The sequence below is a fragment of the Leucoraja erinacea genome, chromosome 39 (genome assembly GCF_028641065.1).
Source record: "Leucoraja erinacea ecotype New England chromosome 39, Leri_hhj_1, whole genome shotgun sequence".
Lineage (NCBI taxonomy): Eukaryota > Metazoa > Chordata > Chondrichthyes > Rajiformes > Rajidae > Leucoraja > Leucoraja erinaceus.
In genome coordinates, this window is record NC_073415.1 from 5,940,390 (window position 1) to 5,960,258 (window position 19,869).

Here is a 19,869-nt window from a genome sequence, read left to right on the forward strand (position 1 = left end):
AGACATTAGTCTGCATTGTATGATAATGGAGGCACAAGGAACACACTGATACTGAAACACACACACACACAGATGCAGACACACACACACGCACACACACACACACACACACACACACACAAACACTCACTGACACACACACACACACAGGCACACACACACACACACACACATAGACACACACACACAGGCACACACACAGGCACACACACGCACACACAGAGGCAGACTCACAGCTATAGAATACGCAGACGGGCGCACACACGCAGAGGCAGACATAGAGAGACATATATGCAAAGAGGCAGAGGCAGAGACACACACACACAGGCAGAGACAGAGAGACACACATGCACACACACAGGCACACACACACACACACAGACACACACACACACACCCACACACACACACACACACACACAGACACACAGACACAGAGACAGAGACACACACATAGACAATGACAAACACAGAAACAGACACACACACAGACAGACACACAGACACAGAGACATGTGGGCACAGCTCAGTTCCCCAGTGTTGCTGTTCTCTAGTAGTGGTGTTGCTTTGTCCCAGGCCAGGGTGTGTGTTTACAGGGAGAGTGCCATCTGATCCCTACTTCCTGCTCTAGCTCCTCCACTGCATTCCTTTCCCAATGAATGTTGTGTTGCGGTTGCTACGAGGCCAGGCATTGCGAGCAGGTGGCTGCGAGAGGCATTCGGAGCACCTTGCATGGTGACAGGGCTGGTGCAAGCCAGTAAGATGGAGGCAGCATTGGTGATCCACCCACAAAGTAAACAGTGTGTAGTCAGCCCTGGGTGCGTGGATATGTGTGTGTGTGTGGATCCGGGATGATTCACCTGTGTGCACACACACACAAGCTAAGCTGCATCTTAGCTAGCGAGGGAGGAGGTGTTGCAGAATGCACATGATCAGTACGGGTCTCAGGGGTTACGGGGAGAAGGCAGGAGAATGGGGTTTCGAGGGAGAGATCGATCAGCCATGATTGAATGGCGGGGTAGACTTCATGGGCCGAATGGCCTAATTCCGCTCCCTTATGGACTGTGCTACCCGGATTGATGATAACCCAACCAAAACATGGAGAAATCTCAAGAAGCTGAACGATCTCTTGCTATTGCCGAACCTTCCCTCCTCCACAAGACAATGAGAAGCTCGGAATGAAGGAAGCTCACTACACACTGTTGCCAAAATGCTAAAAAATAGAGTTACCCCTGAACATAGTCATAAAGTGATACAGCAAGGAAAGAGGCCCTTCGGCCCAACTTGCCAACATGTCCCATCCACACTAGTCCCACCTGCCTACGTTTGGCCCATATCCCTCCAAACCTGTCCTATCCATGTACCTGTCTAATTGCTTCTTGAACATTGGGATAGTCCCAGGCTCAACTACCTCCTCTGGCAGCTCGTTCTATGCAGCCACCACCCTTTGTGTGAAAAAGTTACCCCTCAGATTCCTATTAAATCTTTCCCCCTTCACCTGGAACCTGCTGTCTTGTTAAGAGCTCATTGCTAAGAGCTGCTGCTTCACTGCGCCACAGACCTGGGTTCGATCCTGACGTCCGGTGCTGTCTGTGTGGAGTTGTCATGTTCTCACCGTGACCGCGTGGTCGTTATAGTTTGCTCCCACATCGATAAAATTAGTTCAGCTTTTAAGCTTTTCACTGTACCTCGGTACACGTGACAATAAACGACACCAAGTTTAATTTAGAGATACAGACCCATCGAGTCCACACCGACCAGCGATCACCTATACACTAGTTACAAACTACACACTGAAGCCAATTAACCTACAAACCTGCATGTCTTTGGGATGTGGGAGGAAACAGGAGCACCTGGAGAAAACCAATGCAGTCACAGGTAGAACGTGCAAACTCCACAAAACAGCACCCAGAGTCAGGATCGAACCCAGGTCTCTGGCGCCGTGAGGCAGCAACTCTACCGCTGAACCACCGGGGGATCCATGCAAGTTTCATCTGTAAATTACACTTGGGCAGCTGTACGGTAGACATGATGGGAATGTGAGGAGAAGAGGTGACGTGGAGAATTAGGAGGTGAACAGTGGATTGCTATGTTTAGAGACACAGTGCGGAAACAGACCCTTTGGCCCACCAGATCCATGCCGACCAGCGATCCCCACACAGTAACATTATCCCACTCCGGACAGTTTTTACATTTACCAAGCCAACTAACCTACAAACATGTAGTTCTTTGGAGTGTGGGAGGAAACCGAAGATCTCGGAGAAAACCCACGCAGGTCACGGGGAGAACGTACAAACTCTGTACAGACGGCACCCGTAGTCGGGATCGAACCCAGGTCTCCGGCGCTGCATTCGTTGTAAGGCAGCAACTCTACCGCTGCGCCACCATGAGCTAGCAGAAATCTGATGGGTCAAATGGCCTCTTTCTTTGCTGCAAGAGAAAATGGAAATAGATCAGGGGCAAGGCAATCGATTAAATTAAACATAGAAACATGGAAAATAGGTGAGGAGTAGGCCATTCGGTCCTTCGAGCCAGCACCGGCATTCAATATGATCATGGCTGCTCATCCAGAATCAGTATCCCATTCCTACTTTCTCCACATATCCCTTGGTTCCATTAGCCCTAAGAGCAGTATCTATAAAACCCCTGTCCCACTTAGGAAACCTGATTGGAAACCTCTGGGGACTTTGCGCCCCACCCAAGGTTTCCGTGCGGTTCCCGGAGGTTTTTGTCAGTCTCCCTACCTGCTTCCACTACCTGCAACCTCCGGCAACCACCTGCAACCTCCGGGAACCGCTCAGAAACCTTGGGTGGGGCGCAAAGTCTCCAGAGGTTTCCATTCAGGTTTCCTAAGTGGGTCAGGGGCATAACTCTCTCTTGAAAACATCCAGTGAATTGGCCTCCACTAAATTGAATGAGGCTGTTCCATTCTCCTGGTTCAGTCTCGCTGCGGAGATGATGCATCTGCAGTGGCCCTGTGCCACGGTTGGCAAGCGAGCTTTGCAATAAGCTAATGGTTTTGGCAAGAGGTGGCTGTTATATTAATCCAGGCTGATGCAGCAAGGACACAATGATCAGTGATGTCTGGACTCGGGCTGTCTGCCCTGCTCTTGGCAGGCAGAAGTTGGAATCGGCAGGAAGAGTTGCTTTGCCAGTCCCACTAACCAGTCAGTCTTGTTAGGATCTCCTTGACAGCAGGCATTGTAACACCCTTTGTCTACTGGCTTCATCTTACACTAAATGTTATTCCCTCATCATGTATCTATACATGGTGGCATAGCGGTAGGCCAAATGCCTTAAAGCGCCAGAGACCCGGGTTCGATCCTGAATATGGATGCTTGATTGTACATACCATCTCCCCGTGACATGCGTGGGTTTTCTCCGAGATCTTCGGTTTCCTCCCACATTCCAAAGACGTACAGACTTGTAGGTCAATTGGCCTCGCATAGATGTAAAATGTAAAATAACCTGGTGTGTGTAGGGTAGTGTTATACCCCTGTCCCACTTAGGAAACGTGAACGGAAACCTCTGGAGACTTCAAGTCAAGTGAGTTTATTGTCATGTGTCCCTGTATAGGACAATTAAATTCTTGCTTTGCACACAGAAAAATAGTAGGCATTTACTACAAAACAGATAAATGTGTCCATATACCATAATATAAATATATACACACATGAATAAATAAACTGGTAAAGTGCAAATAACAGAAAGTGGTTATTAATAATCAGAGTTTTGTCCGAGCCAGGTTTAATAGCCTGATGGCTGAGGGGAAGTAGCTATTCCTGAACCTGGTTGTTGCAGTCTTCAGGCTCCCGTACCTTCTACCTGAAGGTAGCGGGGAGATGAGTGTGTGGCCAGGATGGTGTGGGTCTTTGATGATACTGCCAGCCTTTTTGAGGCAGCGACTGCGATAAACCCCCTCGATGGAAGGAAGGTCAGAGCCGATGATGGACTCGGCAGTGTTTACTACTTTTTGTAGTCTTTTCCTCTCCAGGGCGCTCAAGTTGCCGAACCAAGCCACGATGCAACCAGTCAGCATGCTCTCTACTGTGCACCTGTAGAAGTTAGAGAGTCATCCTTGACAATCGTGTAGGGCCAATCCGCCCCACCCAAGGTTTCCGTGCGGTTCCCGGAGGTTGCAGGAGGTTGCCAGAGGTTGCAGGTAGTGGAAGCAGGTAGGGAGACTGACAAAAACCTCCGGGAACTGGACGGAAACCATGGGTGGGGCGCAAAGTCTCCAGAGGTTTCCGTTCAGGTTTCCTAAGTGGGACAGGGGGCATTAATGTGCGGGGATCGCTGGTCGGCGTGGACTCGGTGGGCCGCAGGGTCAGTTTCTGCGCTGTATCTCTAAATGATACTAAACTAAAGATCAGACATTGTTACTTTTTCCCACTTCATATCGGTACTATCTCTCAATGACACTAACCTGATCAATAAAAGTTAGATTACAGTGACAGCTGCACTTTAGCTGTTGCAATTGATCTTATCAATTTGTGATTATAGAACCATGCGGAAATAAATTTACTTCCTTTTATTTTTAATGCACCAAGGCCAAAATGTTAGTGCACCCAGCAAATGTTAGACACAGCAGGGTGCCCAATAGGGCAATTTTCACCTTACACAAGGGTGATATTGTCAGGCAGTTACAACAAGCAAAGTCAATTTTAAACAAAAGAAAAACACAAAGTGTTGGAATAACTCAGCGAGTCAGGCAGCATCTCTGGAGAAGATGGATAAGTAGTTTCGGGTTGGGAGCCTTCTTTACTAGTAGTTGGGGGGAGGGGGGCAGCTGAAAGGGACAAAACATGAAAAGTGATAGGTGGATACAGATGAGAGGTTTGGCAAAATGGTGGACAAAGACCAGAGTTGAAAAGAAAACAGAAGGCGATCACGGTGGCGCAGCAGTAGAGTTGTTGCCTTACAGCGCTTACAGTGCCGGGTTCGCTCCGGACTACGGGCGCTGTCTGTACGGAGTTAGCACGTTCTCCCCGTGACCTGCGTGGGTTTTCCACCGAGATCTTCGGTTTCCTCCCACACTCCAAAGACGTGCAGGTTTGTAGGTTAATAGGCTCGGTATCAATGTAGATTGTCCCTAGTGTGTGTAGGATAGTGGAAGTGTGCGGGGAATGCTGGCCGGTGTGGACTCTGTGGGCCGAAGGGACCGTTTCCCCGCTGTATCTCTAAACTAAACAAAAACTGAAGCGGTTTCGGGTCGGGGACCTTCCTTTGACAAATAGCAGCAGGGGGGAGAAAGCTGAATGGGAGGTGGTGGCAGAACAACACATGGAGAGTGATGGGTGGATACAGGTGAGAGGGGTTTGATTGGCAAATGGTGGGCACAGGCCCGGGATGAAAAGAAAACAGAAGGCTGCGAGATAATGATAGAATAGGAGTGAAATGTGAAGCCAGAGGAAGGATACAAGGGGAGGGGGGAGGGGGGAAGTGTTCAGATAGTGGGAGAATGGGTGTGCACCCAGGTGGGACACATGGAAGAGAGAGGGGGAAATGAGGAGGGGGTGATAGGCTTTGGATTGTCAGCAGAAATTGGAGAATTCAGTTCAGACTTATGCCCCTGTCGCACTTAGGAAACCTGAACGGAAACCTCTGGAGACTTTGCGCCCCACCCAAGGTTTCCGTGCGGTTCCCGGAGGTTGCAGGTGGTTGCCGGAGGTTGCAGGTAGTGGAAGCAGGTAGGGAGACTGACCAAAACCTCCGGGAACCGCATGGAAACCTTGGGAAAGTCTCCAGAGGTTTCCGTTCAGGTTTCCTAAGTGGGACAGGGGCATTATAAAGGTGTATAAACTACCCAAGATGTATATGAGATAGAAACATAGAAACTAGGTGCAGGAGTAGGCCATTCGGCCCTTTGAGCCTGCACCGCCATTCAATATGATCATGGCTGACCATCCAACTCAGTATCCCGTACCTGCCTTCTCTCCATACCCCCTGATCCCCTTAGCCACAAGGGCCACATCTAACTCCCTCTTAAATATAGCCAATGAACTGGCCTCAACTACCCTCTGTGGCAGAGAGTTCCAGAGATTCACCACTCTCTGTGTGAAAAAAGTTCTTCTCATCTCGGTTTTAAAGGATTTCCCCTTTATCCTTAAGCTGTGACCCCTTGTCCTGGACTTCCCTAACATCGGGAACAATCTTCCTGCATCTAGCCTGTCCAACCCCTTAAGAATTTTGTAAGTTTCTATAAGATCCCCTCTCAATCTTCTAAATTCTAGAGAGTATAAACCAAGTCTATCCAGTCTTTCTTCATAAGACAGTCCTGACATCCCAGGAATCAGTCTGGTGAACCGTCTCTGCACTCCCTCTATGGCAATAATGTCCTTCCTAAGATTTGGAGACCAAAACTGTACGATGCTGTTCCAATTTACATCAGACCTCACTCTGGTGGCAATGGAGGAGGCCGAGGACAGAAAGATCAGTGTGGGAATGGAAAGGAGAGTTTAAAATGCTTGTAAATGTGTAAAAAAAAAAATCGAGGAAAATAGAGAAACGCTTCTTTTAACCCAGCGGTTATTTTCCCTGAGATTTAATGCGGTTGTTGGTGTCCCTGGTGTGAGATTGTGTGACATGACATGTATCAGGTCAATTAGTACTGACCGACCTACATGCTCCTCCTTAAGTATAATAAATCATGCAACTAACAACTAACTAAGCCTTTAACTAAAACGTCCAATGTATAATCGGACGATACAGTGCTTTATAAATCATGACTAAACCGTGAAGGATATAATTAAGGAGGGATAAAAATGTGACCTATATAATGGAAACCTGCAATCAGTATTTAATACAGCCTTTGTACTTAAGGTTAGGTGGACAAACCCGTTCTAAATTAGTATGGGGGTAGAGAAAAGTGCTGGAGAAACTCAGCGGGTGAGGCAGCATCTATGGAGCGAAGGAAATAGGCAACGTTTTGGGACGAAAACCCTTCTCGCTCCATAGATGCTGCCGACCCGCTGAGTTTTCCAGCATTTTGGTCTTTGATTTTCCACTCGCAGTTCCTTCTTGAACACAAAGGCGTACAGGCCATCTGCTGGAGGAGCCGATCATAAAGTTACTTTGCAAAGGCTTCAGCATCACCCTGGGTGAGGGTGGTAGATAGATAGATGGATGGATGGATGGATGGATGGATAGATAGATGGATGGATGGATAGATAGATGGATAGATAGATGGATAGATGGATGGATAGATGGATGGATGGTTGGATAAAAAGTCTGAATGGATGGATGGATAGGTTTCGGTACCCGAAACGTTTGCACCCAGTTTCGACTTCGCTAGTCCATTTCCTTCGCTCCAGAGATGCTGCTGCACCCGCTGAGTTTCTCCAGCATTTTTGTCTACCTTCCATTTTCCAGCATCTGCAGTTCCTTCTTGAACACCTCCCGATATTGCTGGTCCCTTCTCCGTTTACCCACCCCCCTCAAAATCCCTCTTGTCCTCGGCAACTCTCCTCCCCCCCCCCCCCCCCCCCCCCACTTGAGATCCCCCTTTGTTCTCCGTCACACGGCCCGAGGGACTCCGTCCTCGCTGGTCCACGTCCCCCCCCCCTCGTTCTTGGTGGCGCGGTCAATGCTGGTGTCTCAGGACCAAGTCCGATATAGACTTCAGGTTCACCAATGTGCTTAATAACTAGACAAATACATGCAGCAGTTTAAAGGAACAAGTTTTAGGCGGAGCACTTTATTTAATTTTTGTTTCGAGGATCTTGTTGAAGGATTACCCGACATTGACGTCTTTTTAAATAATAACATCGAGCTCAATAGTGAACAAGTGCAGGAAACAACTGTGCAGATGCTGGTTTAAAACGAAGACATACTGGAGTAACTCAGCGGAGCAGGCAGCATCTCTGGGGAGAAGGAATGGGTGACCCTTCTTCAGACTGAAGAAGCATCTCGACCCGAAATGTCACCCATTCAAACTATCCGGAGATACTGCCTGTCCCGCTGAGTAACTTCAGCATTTTGTATCTATGTTTCCTCTAGACACCTATATAACCAAATAAAAAATTTTTCAAAGATAGACACAAAATGCTGGAGTAACTCAGCAGGTTACTCCAGCATTTTGTGCCTCTTGGGAATAAACCAGCATCTGCAGTTCCATTATATATATAAAAATAAAAAAAAATACCATTTGACCCAACAAACCTAGGCTAGCTCACAGCGCACATTATCATCCACTTCTTACAAACTGGACGCAATTTCCAGAGGGCCAATTAACCTACAAACTGGGGATGGGAAGATTGCAACCTTCAACCTGTTTTTCGACGAATGCAATCCACCCAGCGTGCACAACCAAATAAGATCAAATAGATCAAGTTGTCCTGCAACTTTAGGCTGTGTATGTCATACGCAAGAAGAAGAACCTTCAAAGCCACTGGTCTTTGGGATGTGGGAGGAAACCGGAGCACCCGGAGGAAACCCACACGGTCACGGGGGAGAACGTGCAAACTCCACACACACACACACACATACATACATACACACACACACACACACACACACACACACACACACACACACACACTCACACACACACACACATATATACACACACACACACACACACACAGATATATACACACATAGACACATACACACACACACACACACACACACACACACACACACACACACACACACACACACACACACACACACACATAGACAACACACACACACACACACACACACACACACACACACACACACACACACACACACACACACACACACACACACACACACACACATAGACACACACACACACACACACACACACAAACACACACACACACACACACACACACACACACACATAGACAATCACACATAGACAATCACACACACACACACACACATAGACACACACACACACACACACACACACACACACACACATAGACACACACACACACACACACACACACACATAGACACACACACACAGATACACACACACACACACACACACATAGACAATCACACACACATACACACACACCGACACAGAGACACATACAAAGATTTTGGGACATAGATACACACACACACACACACACACACACACACACACACACACACACACACACACACAGCACCCGAGGTCAGGATCGAACCTGGGTCTCTGGTGCTGTGAGGCTGCTTTACCACTGTGCTGGCCAAAGTTATAAATAATTTAGGAGCAGATCAGAGACAATGCACTCCCTTGGGGTTGGTGTGACTTCATTGCACTGGCAGAAGCTCCCTCTGGCCACACATCCGGGGCCTTCCCTGGGAGTGGAAATGAGCATCTCTTAAAGAATGCTGACCTGCTCAGTTGCGATGTGAGTTCTTGCCCCACACAGGTATGTGCAAGCCGTGAATGGAGATAAACAGGTTTAGTTGCTAGGTGAGGTTTGGTTTGGGAAATGCTTTTAGTGTGGTGCGTGGGTCTCAAAAAGGAAGAGAGGAGTCAAGTATTTTGAGAGGCACCTTTAATTATGTTCCTCCTCCCAAAGATTGTAGGGGAAAGATCAAAAAGATCCTCTGCTATAGGATCATGTTTTGGGAAAGATGGCACCGTTAAAAAATCCCTGCTTGAAAGCACCCTCTGGTTAGAGGGCCGCCTCCGGAGTGAAACCACTCCCGTCCCGGGAATTATCGCGTTTGGCTGAATTTCATCAAAAGAGGCATTATTAAGTTACTTTTGATGATGGCAAACGCGATAATTCCCGATATTTTGGGTAAATCTCCACAGCCGCCACTTTCGGTAGTGAGGGGGGATTACGCTCATTTTACCTTTGGTGAGATACAGAATCTTTGGTCCAAAAGAAAGATGGCACCCAAATCCCTGCCTTTAAACCCTCTGTTTTCCCGACTGATTCGAACACGGCATGAATGGGAGCCGCCACGATAGAATTCAAGAGTTCCCTGGTCCGTGATTCGAACATGCCTCGGGTCCGTGGGCTCGTACGGAGTACGAAAAAATTTTTTTTTTCATCACGAGTATTTTTTCACTCGTGGACATTTTTCACAGTGTTGAAAAAACGTCACGAGTTTACCGGATTTCCCGAGTACCTACCGTTACTTGTTCGAGCCGCTACGGGACATCCACGAACTCCAACGGACCCGCTACGGACATTCTCCGAGTTCGAATCACGGGAAAACTCGGGAGAGCTCTTGAATTACCTCGTACAGTGGGACAGGCCCTTCAGTATCTCTTGTTTCCCTTACTCTCGTTCTGAAGAAGGGTCTCCACCCGAAGCCTCACCTATTCCTTTTCCGCAGAGATGCTGCCCGACCTGCTGAGTTACTCCAGCGTTTTGTCTCTATCTACAGAAATTGCTCAGTAGTTCAGTCAGCATCTGTGGGAAGAGAAGCAGAGTTACATTCTTGGTCAGAACTGCTTCCTGCATTCAGATTTAAACAATAGTTATCTTGCAGTAATTATTAATTTCATTGTGCAATCTCCTCCAATGAACCTCAGTGTGAATTTAGATAAATGAACCATTTAACTCATCCCTGAGTAGATTGAAGTAACTGCACTTTAAAACACTTAAGTAGCTACTAAGCCTCTCTGTGACTTCCCAGAGATGAGAAGTGCATTAGAATGAGAGTTTTATTTAATTCTGGGTTGGTTTTATAATAGATTTTTTTTAAAGCACTCTGAGTAAAGGCCTGATGTTGAGTGATTTGCAGAGTCTGTGATATTCAGTTTCTGCCATCAATGCACTGGGAGAATCATTTTAGTTTAGTTTAGAGATACAGCGCGGAAACAGGCCCTTCGACCCACTGGTTCCGTGCCGACCTCCACCTTAAAAATATCCGCTGACTTGGCCTCTGTGGCAATGAGTTCCACAGATTAACTACCCTATGACTGAAGAAGTTCCTCCCCACCTCCTTTCTAAAAGAGCGCCCTGTAATTCTGAGGCTATGATCACTGGTCCATCACTCTCCCACCAGTGGATCATCAGAGCCTCAACATTGCATCTCTGTTTTTTGTATTCCTGTCCTCTTGATATAAATGCTAGCATTGAATTTGCCTTCCTCACCTCTGGTCCTCGACTCTCCTACCAGTTGGAGAATCGTGCAGTCTCTTCCCCTAATTGTCTCAGATGCATTAAATATATCTGACGATGGATTACAGCGAGCAAGCAGACTGGAGCTTTAGATCAGATTCATTATATTCCATAGTAAGTGCGTTTACTCTTTCTCTGTCTGTTTGAGGTTTGCGAGTGTGGAAGATAGTCACAAAATGCCGGAGTAACTCAGCGGGTCAGGCAGCATCCCTGAATGACCGCACAATGCCGCCATGGTACAGTTAATGCCTTACAGCACCAGAGACCCGAGTTCGATCCTGACCACGGGTACAGTGTTTGTACGTTCTCCCCGTGACTTGCGTGGGTTTCCTCCAAGATCTTCGGTTTCCTCCCACACTCCACAGGTTTATAGGCTAACTGGCTTGGTATAAATGTAAATAAATTGTCCCTGGTGGGTGTAGGATGGTTGATTTGTGGGGATCACACATCGCGGACTCGGTGGGTCAAAGGGCCTGTTTCCACGCTGTATCTCTAAACTAAACTAAAAAAAGGAATAGGCGACGTTTTGGGTCGGGCTGCAGTCTGAAGAAGGGTCTCGACCCAAAACATTGTCTATTCCTTCTCTCCAGAGATTCTGCCTGTTCCGCTGAGTTACTCCAGCATTTTGTGTCGAACTTCCGGATATGCTCCGGTGATGCTAAACTTACAAAATTCTTAAGGGGTTGGACAGGCTAGGCGATTGTTCCCGATGTTGGGGAAGTCGGGTCGGGCTGAAATCCTTTAAAACCGAGATCTTTTTTCACACAGAGAGGGTGAATCTCTGGAACCCAAAGAGGGTAGTTGTGTCCAGTTCATTGGCTTATTCCAGAGGGAGTTTCTGCCCTGTTCCGATCTGAGGGTATGGAGAGAAGGCAGGTACGGGATACTGGATGATCAGCCATGATCATATTGAATGGCGGTGCAGGCTCGAAGGGCCGAATGGCCTACTCCTGCACCTAATTTCTATGTTTCTATGTTTCATTGCAAACCAGCCTCTGCAGTTCCTTCCTACAGATTTGTGAGACCCAGTTTCCAGAGTGTGGAATGACTCTGGTTTAAAGTCGCATCGTACTGAATTGCAACCAATGCCTTGTGTGACGGGGAACAAGGTTATTTCAACTGTTTAAAACATCACAGAGAACCTGCAAAGATCCTGTTGCCTTTCCTGACATGCACCAGACCACACTCTATGCACGGTTTAAAATAACGCGATCGCCATCTAGTGGTAATTGTGCTGAATATAAAACAACTCGGGATGTTACCGAAAATCATGAGATGTGGAAGCTTTAGTTTAGTTTAATTTATTGTCATGTGTACCATGCTTTTTTGTTAGGTGCTATCCAGTCAGCGGAAAGTATACATGACAATCAAGTCAAGATTACAATCAAGCTGTCCACAGATACAGGATAAAGGGAATAAAGGGGCTGTCCCACTTGGGCAACCTAATTGGCGAGTTTAGAAGAGTTTAGGAGAGTTTGAAAAAGTGTCATGTTGAAGACCTCCTTCAACTATGTTGAAGACTTCCTTCAACCTCCTTCGACTATGTTGAAGACTATCTACAACTACCTTCGACTACCCTCGATTACCTACGACTAACATGCCGACCTACTTCGACTAAACCTACGTGTAAAAAAAGTATCGATTTCTTTCCATGGCGACCTTTTTTTACTCGTGGGAATTTTTCAACATGTTGGAAAAAAAAACGCCCCGACCTAGCTGAGGCCTTGAGTACACGGAGACCACTTTCGAGCATGAAGGAGAGTTACGAAGACCTCCTACGACCTCGTGTCGACCATGCTGCGAGTATGAGTTGAGGGCAAACTCGCCAGAACTCACGGATTAGGTCGCTGCAGTGGGACAGCCCCTTAAGGTTTGGCTTACGGTAAAGTGTGATTAAAGATAGTCCGAGGGTCTCTGATGAGGCAGATGTGTAGGCCGGGACTGTTCTCTAGTTGGTGTTAGGATGGTTCAGTTGCTTGGTATCAGTTGGGAAGAAAGGGAGAGGGGACAAGATATTGCAGATTTGGCCCAACGGTACAAGATATCACGGCTGAGCTGCGTTTGGTTGTGAGTGAACGGCTTTGACGGGATTTATTCTCCCTCAGGACACGGCAGGCCAGGAACGTTACCGCACCATCACCACGGCCTACTACCGGGGAGCCATGGGATTCCTGCTCATGTACGACATCACCAACCAAGACTCCTTTGGTGCAGTACATGACTGGTAAGTGTCCCGCTCCGGTGAAACGCAGGCCAAACCCACGCCATTCCTCTGGCCATCTTGACCGTCTGGTTTATTCTACAAGTTCACCCATGTTCACAAGTTATAGAAGTAGAATTAGGCCATTCGGCCCATCCACTCCACCATTCAATCATGGCTGACCTTCCCCTCCTCATCCCATTCTCCTGCCTTCTCCCCATAACCCTTGACACACATTCTAACCAAGAATTTGTACGTCTCTGCCTTAGAAATATCCACTGACTTGGCCTCCACAGCCCACTGTGGCAATGAGTTCCACAGATTAACTACCCTCTGACTGAAGAGGTTCTTCCTCACCTCCTTTCTAAAAGAGTGCCCTGTAATTCTGAGGCTGTGACCTCTGGTCCTCGACTCTCCCACCAGTGGAATCATCAGCATTGCATCTCAGTTTTTTGTATTCCAGTCCTCGAATGATATAAATGCTAGCATTGAATTTGCCTTCCTTACCTCTGGTCCTCGACTCTCCTACCAGTTGGAGAATCGTGCAGCATAGAACCAGGCCCTTCAGCCCACCAAGTCTGCAATGACTGCCTACCTACAGTGATTTCAGTGGGGGAAAGAATTCTGCAGGTGTTGGCGTGCCGACTCCGTGACTCAGACTAGTTCATGTGTTGGAGCAATGTGTCTGATCTTGCCCATGTCACTGCTCCCAGCTCGTATTCACTAGCTTGCTGTTGTATTTTGGGGTTTAGATTAGTTTGGAGATACAGCACGGAAACAGGCCCTTCGGCCCACCGAGTCCGCGCCGACCAGCGATCCCTGTACATTGACCCTACCCTACACACACTTGGGACAATTTACACTTACACCAAGCCAATTAACCTGCAGACATGTACGTCTTTGAAGTGTGGGAGGAAACTGAAAATCTCGGTGAAAACCCACGCGGTCACAGGGAGAACGTGCAAACTCCACACAGACAGCACCTGTAGTAACATCTACCGGAGTCAGACTTGCCCACGTGAGTCCAGATCCACCAACGTCTTGACTAAGCCTTCAGGCATCAGGGGATGGGCAATAAATGGCCAACACCCTCCACTGGGTGGGAACAAATAAACCTTTGATGCTGCTTGCATCATCTTTTCCCAAGTCTGTGCTTGTTCCAATTGCTCTACCAGCTGTGCCAATGATTGATGGCAACACTGCTTTAGCAAGGAGATGAGGAGGAATTTCTTTAGTCAGAGGGTGGTGAATCTGTGGAATTCTTTGCCGCAGACGGCTGTGGAGTCCAAGTCAATGGATATCTCTAAGGCAGAGATAGTCACAGTGCCCTCCATAATGTTTGGGACAAAGACCCATCAGTTATTTATGTGTCTATGTAACAGGCCCTTCAGCCCACCGAGTCCGTGCCGACCAGCGATCACCCCGTACACTAGCACTATCCTACACACTGGAGACAAGTTACCATTTACAGAGGCCAATGAACCTACAAACCTGTACGTCTTTGGAGTATGGAGGGAAAGTGGAGCACCTGGAGGAAACCCACGCAGTCACTGTGAGAACGTACAAACTCCGCAGAGACAGCACCCATAGTCCAGATTGAACCCGGGTCTCTGGCGCTGTAAGGCAGCAACTAAGCTGGTTGTCTTATAGAAAACACAAATACTGTGCCACCCTGCCGCCTATCCATGTCCTCCAGAGATGCTGCCTAACCCAAGTTCAAGTTCAAGTAAGTTTATTGTCATGTGTCCCTGTATAGGACAATGAAATTCTTGCTTTGCTTCAGCACACAGAACATAGTAGGCATTTACTACAAAACAGATCAGTGTGTCCATATACCATAATATAAATATATACACACATGAATAAATAAACTGATCAAGTGCAAATAACAGAAAATGGGTTATTAATAATCAGAGCCAGGTTTAATAGCCTGATGGCTGTGGGGAAGTAGCTATTCCTGAACCTGGTTGTTGCAGTGTTCGGTCTCCTGTATCGTCTACCTGAAGGTAGCGGGGAGATGAGTGTGTGTAAGAGATGAGTAACCCGCTGAGTTACTCCAGAACTTTGTGCCTTTTGTTTGGTGTTCTTTGACCATGGTCTCATTGCTCTGGCCTGTTATTGTTCAACAGGGCTACACAGATCAAAACATACTCATGGGATAACACCCAGGTGATTCTAGTTGGCAATAAATCTGACTTGGAAGACAACCGTGTGATCCCCACAGAAGAAGGAAAGCGACTGGCTGATGAATTAGGTACGTGAAGCGCTCTTGAGCATTCAGTACATCGAAACCTCTTTCGGTTCCGTTTAGAGATACAGCGTGGAAACAGGCTCTTCGAGTCCGCACCGACCAGCGTTCCCCGCACATTAACACAATGTCTATGCAACTCAGCGGGACAGGTAACATCTCTGGAACAAAAGAATAGGTGACGTTTTTGAGTTGGAACCCTTCTTCAGACATTCATAGTATGTGGACTTGGTAGAATCCAGAGCACCCAGGGTTACAGGGTGAACATGCAAACTCCACAAAGACAGCAATGGAGGTCCGAATCGAAATATGGTCACTGGAGGGGTGGGACAGTGGTTCCGTTAGTTACGCCATTGTAAGTCTGGGCACAGGACAGGACTTAGACTCAATCCAGTTTAGATTAGATATAGGGCGCAGAAACAGGCCCTTCGGCCCACCGAGTTCGTACCGACCATCCTACACACACTAGGGACGTACATTCAACGTACTTACCATGAGTTTGATTTTTTTTTTAAACTCGGGAGAGCTCTTGGGTGAACTCATAAATAGTGGGACCAGCCCTTTACTGAGTGATGCCCCCGTCCCACTTCGGAAAGCTGAACGGAAACCCCTGGAGACTTTGCGCCCCACCCAAGGTTTCCGTGCAGTTCCCGGAGGTTGCAGGTGGTTGCCGGAGGTTGCAGGTAGGGAGACTGACAAAAACCTCCGGGAACCGCACAGAAACCTTGGGTGGGGCGCAAAGTCTCCAGAGGTTTCCGTTCAGGTTTCCTAAGTGGGACAGGGGGCTTAACTCAGCGGGACAGGCAGCATCTCCGGAGAGAAGGAATGGGTGACGTTTCGGGTCACCCGAAACGTCACCCATTCCTTCTCTCTGGAGATGCTGCCTGTCCCGCTGAGTTACTCCAGCATTTTGTATCTATCTTCGATTTAAACCCGCACCTACACATGTCCCCGGCTGACCCTCTCCTTTCCTTCTCTCGCTGGCAGGCTTTGGGTTTTTCGAGGCGAGTGCAAAGGAGAACATCAACGTGAAGCAGGTCTTTGAGCGGCTGGTGGATATCATCTGCGTGAAGATGTCCGAGAACCTGGACATTGACCCCACCTTGCCGAATAACAAGAATACCACTCTCACGGAGAACAACAGACCCCAGGAAGGCAACTGTGCATGCTAGGGTGCCTCACCCCTAGCCTCTGGCCCAAATCACCCACCACAGATGGCAATGGGGTTACGAATGGATGGATATTGGGGGGGAGGTGATTGGGGGGGGGGGAGGGGGGGAGGGGGGGGGGGGGCAGGGGTTAAAACCAGACTCTAAAACACGTTTAAACCTCGTGATTAAAACTTGCATTTCATTTATAGTAGGGACTTGGCCACTCATTTTGGCGAGGTGCTGCGATGCATGGAGCCATGAACATCCAGCATGCGAACTCCTCCACACAAACCTCCAACCACCCATTGTGAAGCCGGCATTGCCACACTAGTGAAGGCTGAGCTAAGATCGATTCTTGATTAGTGCGGGCACCAGGGGTGATGAGGTGAATGGGGGTGAGGAGAGAGAGAGATAGATCGGCCATGATTGAATGGCAGAGTAGACTTGATGGGCTGAATGGCCTAATTCTGCTCCTATCACTTACGAAGACCCAAACGACTGACAAACCTCTGCCCTATAGCAGTGAGGTATATCTGCCCTAATTACTTTAACCTTTCCATTTTGAGTCAGGGAAGTTCCCGAAATTTGAAATTGAGAACTTGGAAAGCAATGGGGACTGAACCGTATATAGTAACACGGGTGGGGATAGTCCTTGTGACAGTATGGTCCATGTTAGTCTGACTCGGAACGTTCACTTATGCCCCTGTCCCACTTAGGAAACCTGAACGGAAACCTCTGGAGACTTTGCGCCCCACCTAAGGTTTCTGTGCGGTTCCTGGAGGTTTTTGTCAGTCTCCCTACCTGCATCCACTGCCTGAAACCTCCGGCAACCACCTGCAACCTCCGGGAACCGCACGGAAACCTTGCGTGGGGCGCAAAGTCTCCAGTGGTTTCCGTTCAGGTTTCCTAAGTGGGACAGGGGCATAACTTTCTAAACGCCCTTTATGTGGCGAATGTTTGCATACCATGCATCTGCGAGCTAAGAATTTCACTGTGATTTGCCACATCTGACAATAAAGTATTCATTTCAATTCAATATTTAGACTGCTGGCTGTTAAGGGCGCTGGTTTGTCCATCGCCCACTTTCACCGCTGTTTTTTGCTGGAGGATTGGATTGGTGCAGGGATAGACCACCACAGTTGCCCCAAACCTGGAGGGAGATCTCTGCTTGTGACTGAGCGATGTTTGATGTACGACGTGGGATTGTAGATCGAAGCCAAGCCAGTGGATATTTGCCCTCACATGCCAACGTGCCTCATCTACACTAGTCCTACCTGCCTGCGTCTGGCCCATAACCTTCCAAACCTGTCCTATCCATGTACCTGTCAAACTGGTTCTACAATGTTGCAATAGTCCCTGCCTCAACTACCTTCTCCGGCAGCTCGTTCCATACACCTACCACCCTTTGTGTGGAAACGTTACATCTCAGATTCCTATTAAATCTTTTCCCTTTAATTGGCCTCTGTAAATTGTCCCTTGTATGTAGGATGGACCTAGTGTACGGGGTGATTGTTGGTCGGTGCAGACTTGGTGGCTGAAGGGCCTGTTTCCGCTCTGTCTCTCTAAGCTAAACTAATCTAATCTTTTAGATAGACACCCATTTCATTGTCTCTTATGAGACAATGACAATAAATTGAATCCAATCCAATCCAATCCAAAAAGCTGGAGTAACTCAGTGGGACAGGCAGCATCTCTGGATAGAAGATAGGGTGACGCTTCGGGTCGAGACCCTTCTTCATCCATTTCTTCTCTCCAGAGATGCTGCCCGTCCCGCTGAGTTCCTCCTGCATTTTGTGTCTATCTTTGGATAAACCAGCACCTGCAGTTCCTTCTCACACAAAAACTAATCTCATGATCGTTCCATATCCTATACCGAGCGCTGATTCGCTTTGGATGTGTCTGTACAGAGTTTCAAGTTATTTACCCAGATTCTACGAGTACTACCAGATTTAGGGAGAAGGAAGTCTTCAAATGGAATGGAAACACATGCTGTGAATGTGAGCATTTCTATCCTGGACATGAACTTATTGTTGGGACTTTTGCTTGTTTGTATTGAGCGATTTCTGTCTGTTTTATGTCGAGAAAAAATGACTTTAAAAATAAATATTGATATTTAAAAAAGCAAGTTTCCCTGTTGTACTTATATACAGATGGTTCGGCCCATCTGATTCATACTATCTCAGGGTTGTAATCCCACTGCCCAGAGCTCAATGCCCTGTACGACCCACCCCCTCCCTCACACGAAAGACAAAGTGCTGGAGTAACTCAGTGGGTCAGGCAGCAACTGTGGAGAACATGGATGTCAGGACTGTCTTATGAAGAAAGACTGGATAGACTTGGTTTATACTCTCTAAAATTTAGAAGATTGAGAGGGGATCTTATAGAAACTTACAAAATTCTACAGGGGTTGGACAGGCTAGATGCAGGAAGATTGTTCCCTGTTAGGGAAGTCCAGGACAAGGGGACAGCTTAAGGATAAGGGGGAAATCCTTTAAAACTGAGATGAGAAGAACTTTTTTCACACAGAGAGTGGTGAATCTCTGGAACTCTCTGCCACAGAGGGTAGTTGAGGCCAGTTCATTGGCTATATTTAAGAGGGAGTTAGATGTGGTCCTTGTGGCTAAGGGGATCAGGGGGTATGGAGAGAAGGCAGGTACGGGATACTGAGTTGGATGATAAGCCATGATCATATTGAATGGCGGTGCAGGCTCGAAGGGCCAAATGGCCTACTCCTGCACCTAATTTCTATGTTTCTATGTTTCTATGGATGGGCGATGGTGGACACAAAAAGCTGGAGTAACTCAGCGGGACAGGCAGCATCTCTGGAGAGAAGGAATGGGTGACGTTTCTGGTCGAGACCCTTCTTCTGATGTGAGGGGAGGGGGCGGGACAGATATGGAATGTAGGCGGAGACAGTAAGACTGGTGGGAGAATTGGGAAGGGGAGGGGATGGAGAGAGAATGCAAAGGCTATGGATAGGCGACGTTTTGGGTTGAGACCCTTCTTTAGACATTGTGTCAGGGTGATGGGGGTGGGGGGCAAAGCTGGAAATGAGAGGCATGACAAGGCGTGGCCGATAACAGGCTGACGGAGGTGAGGGCTCTTTTCGGGATGGGCGAATGGTTGGAACGAAATTAAGATCCCTTGATTCCGTTAGCCTTAAGAGCTAAATCTAACTCTCTCTTGAAAACATCCAGT

The 19,869-nt window shown here is 47.8% G+C and overlaps 1 protein-coding gene across 3 annotated transcripts in view; it reads left to right on the top strand.

Annotated features, from left to right (window-relative positions):
• The window catches only part of rab3da (RAB3D, member RAS oncogene family, a), a 35,382-nt gene extending 16,590 nt beyond the window's left edge, over window positions 1–18,792 (top strand). For 2 of the 3 annotated variants that reach the window (XM_055664186.1, XM_055664185.1), the window contains exons 3-6: window positions 13,178–13,296; window positions 15,402–15,526; window positions 16,508–16,740; window positions 17,587–18,792. In XM_055664186.1, coding sequence (XP_055520161.1) covers window positions 13,178–13,296; window positions 15,402–15,526; window positions 16,508–16,692 — 429 coding nt within the window. In that variant the 3' untranslated portion in view covers window positions 16,693–16,740; window positions 17,587–18,792. The remainder of the gene's footprint in view (window positions 1–13,177; window positions 13,297–15,401; window positions 15,527–16,507; window positions 16,741–17,586) is intronic. The other variant, XR_008726359.1, reaches the window with a different exon arrangement.
• Window positions 18,793–19,869: the final 1,077 nt, after the last annotated feature.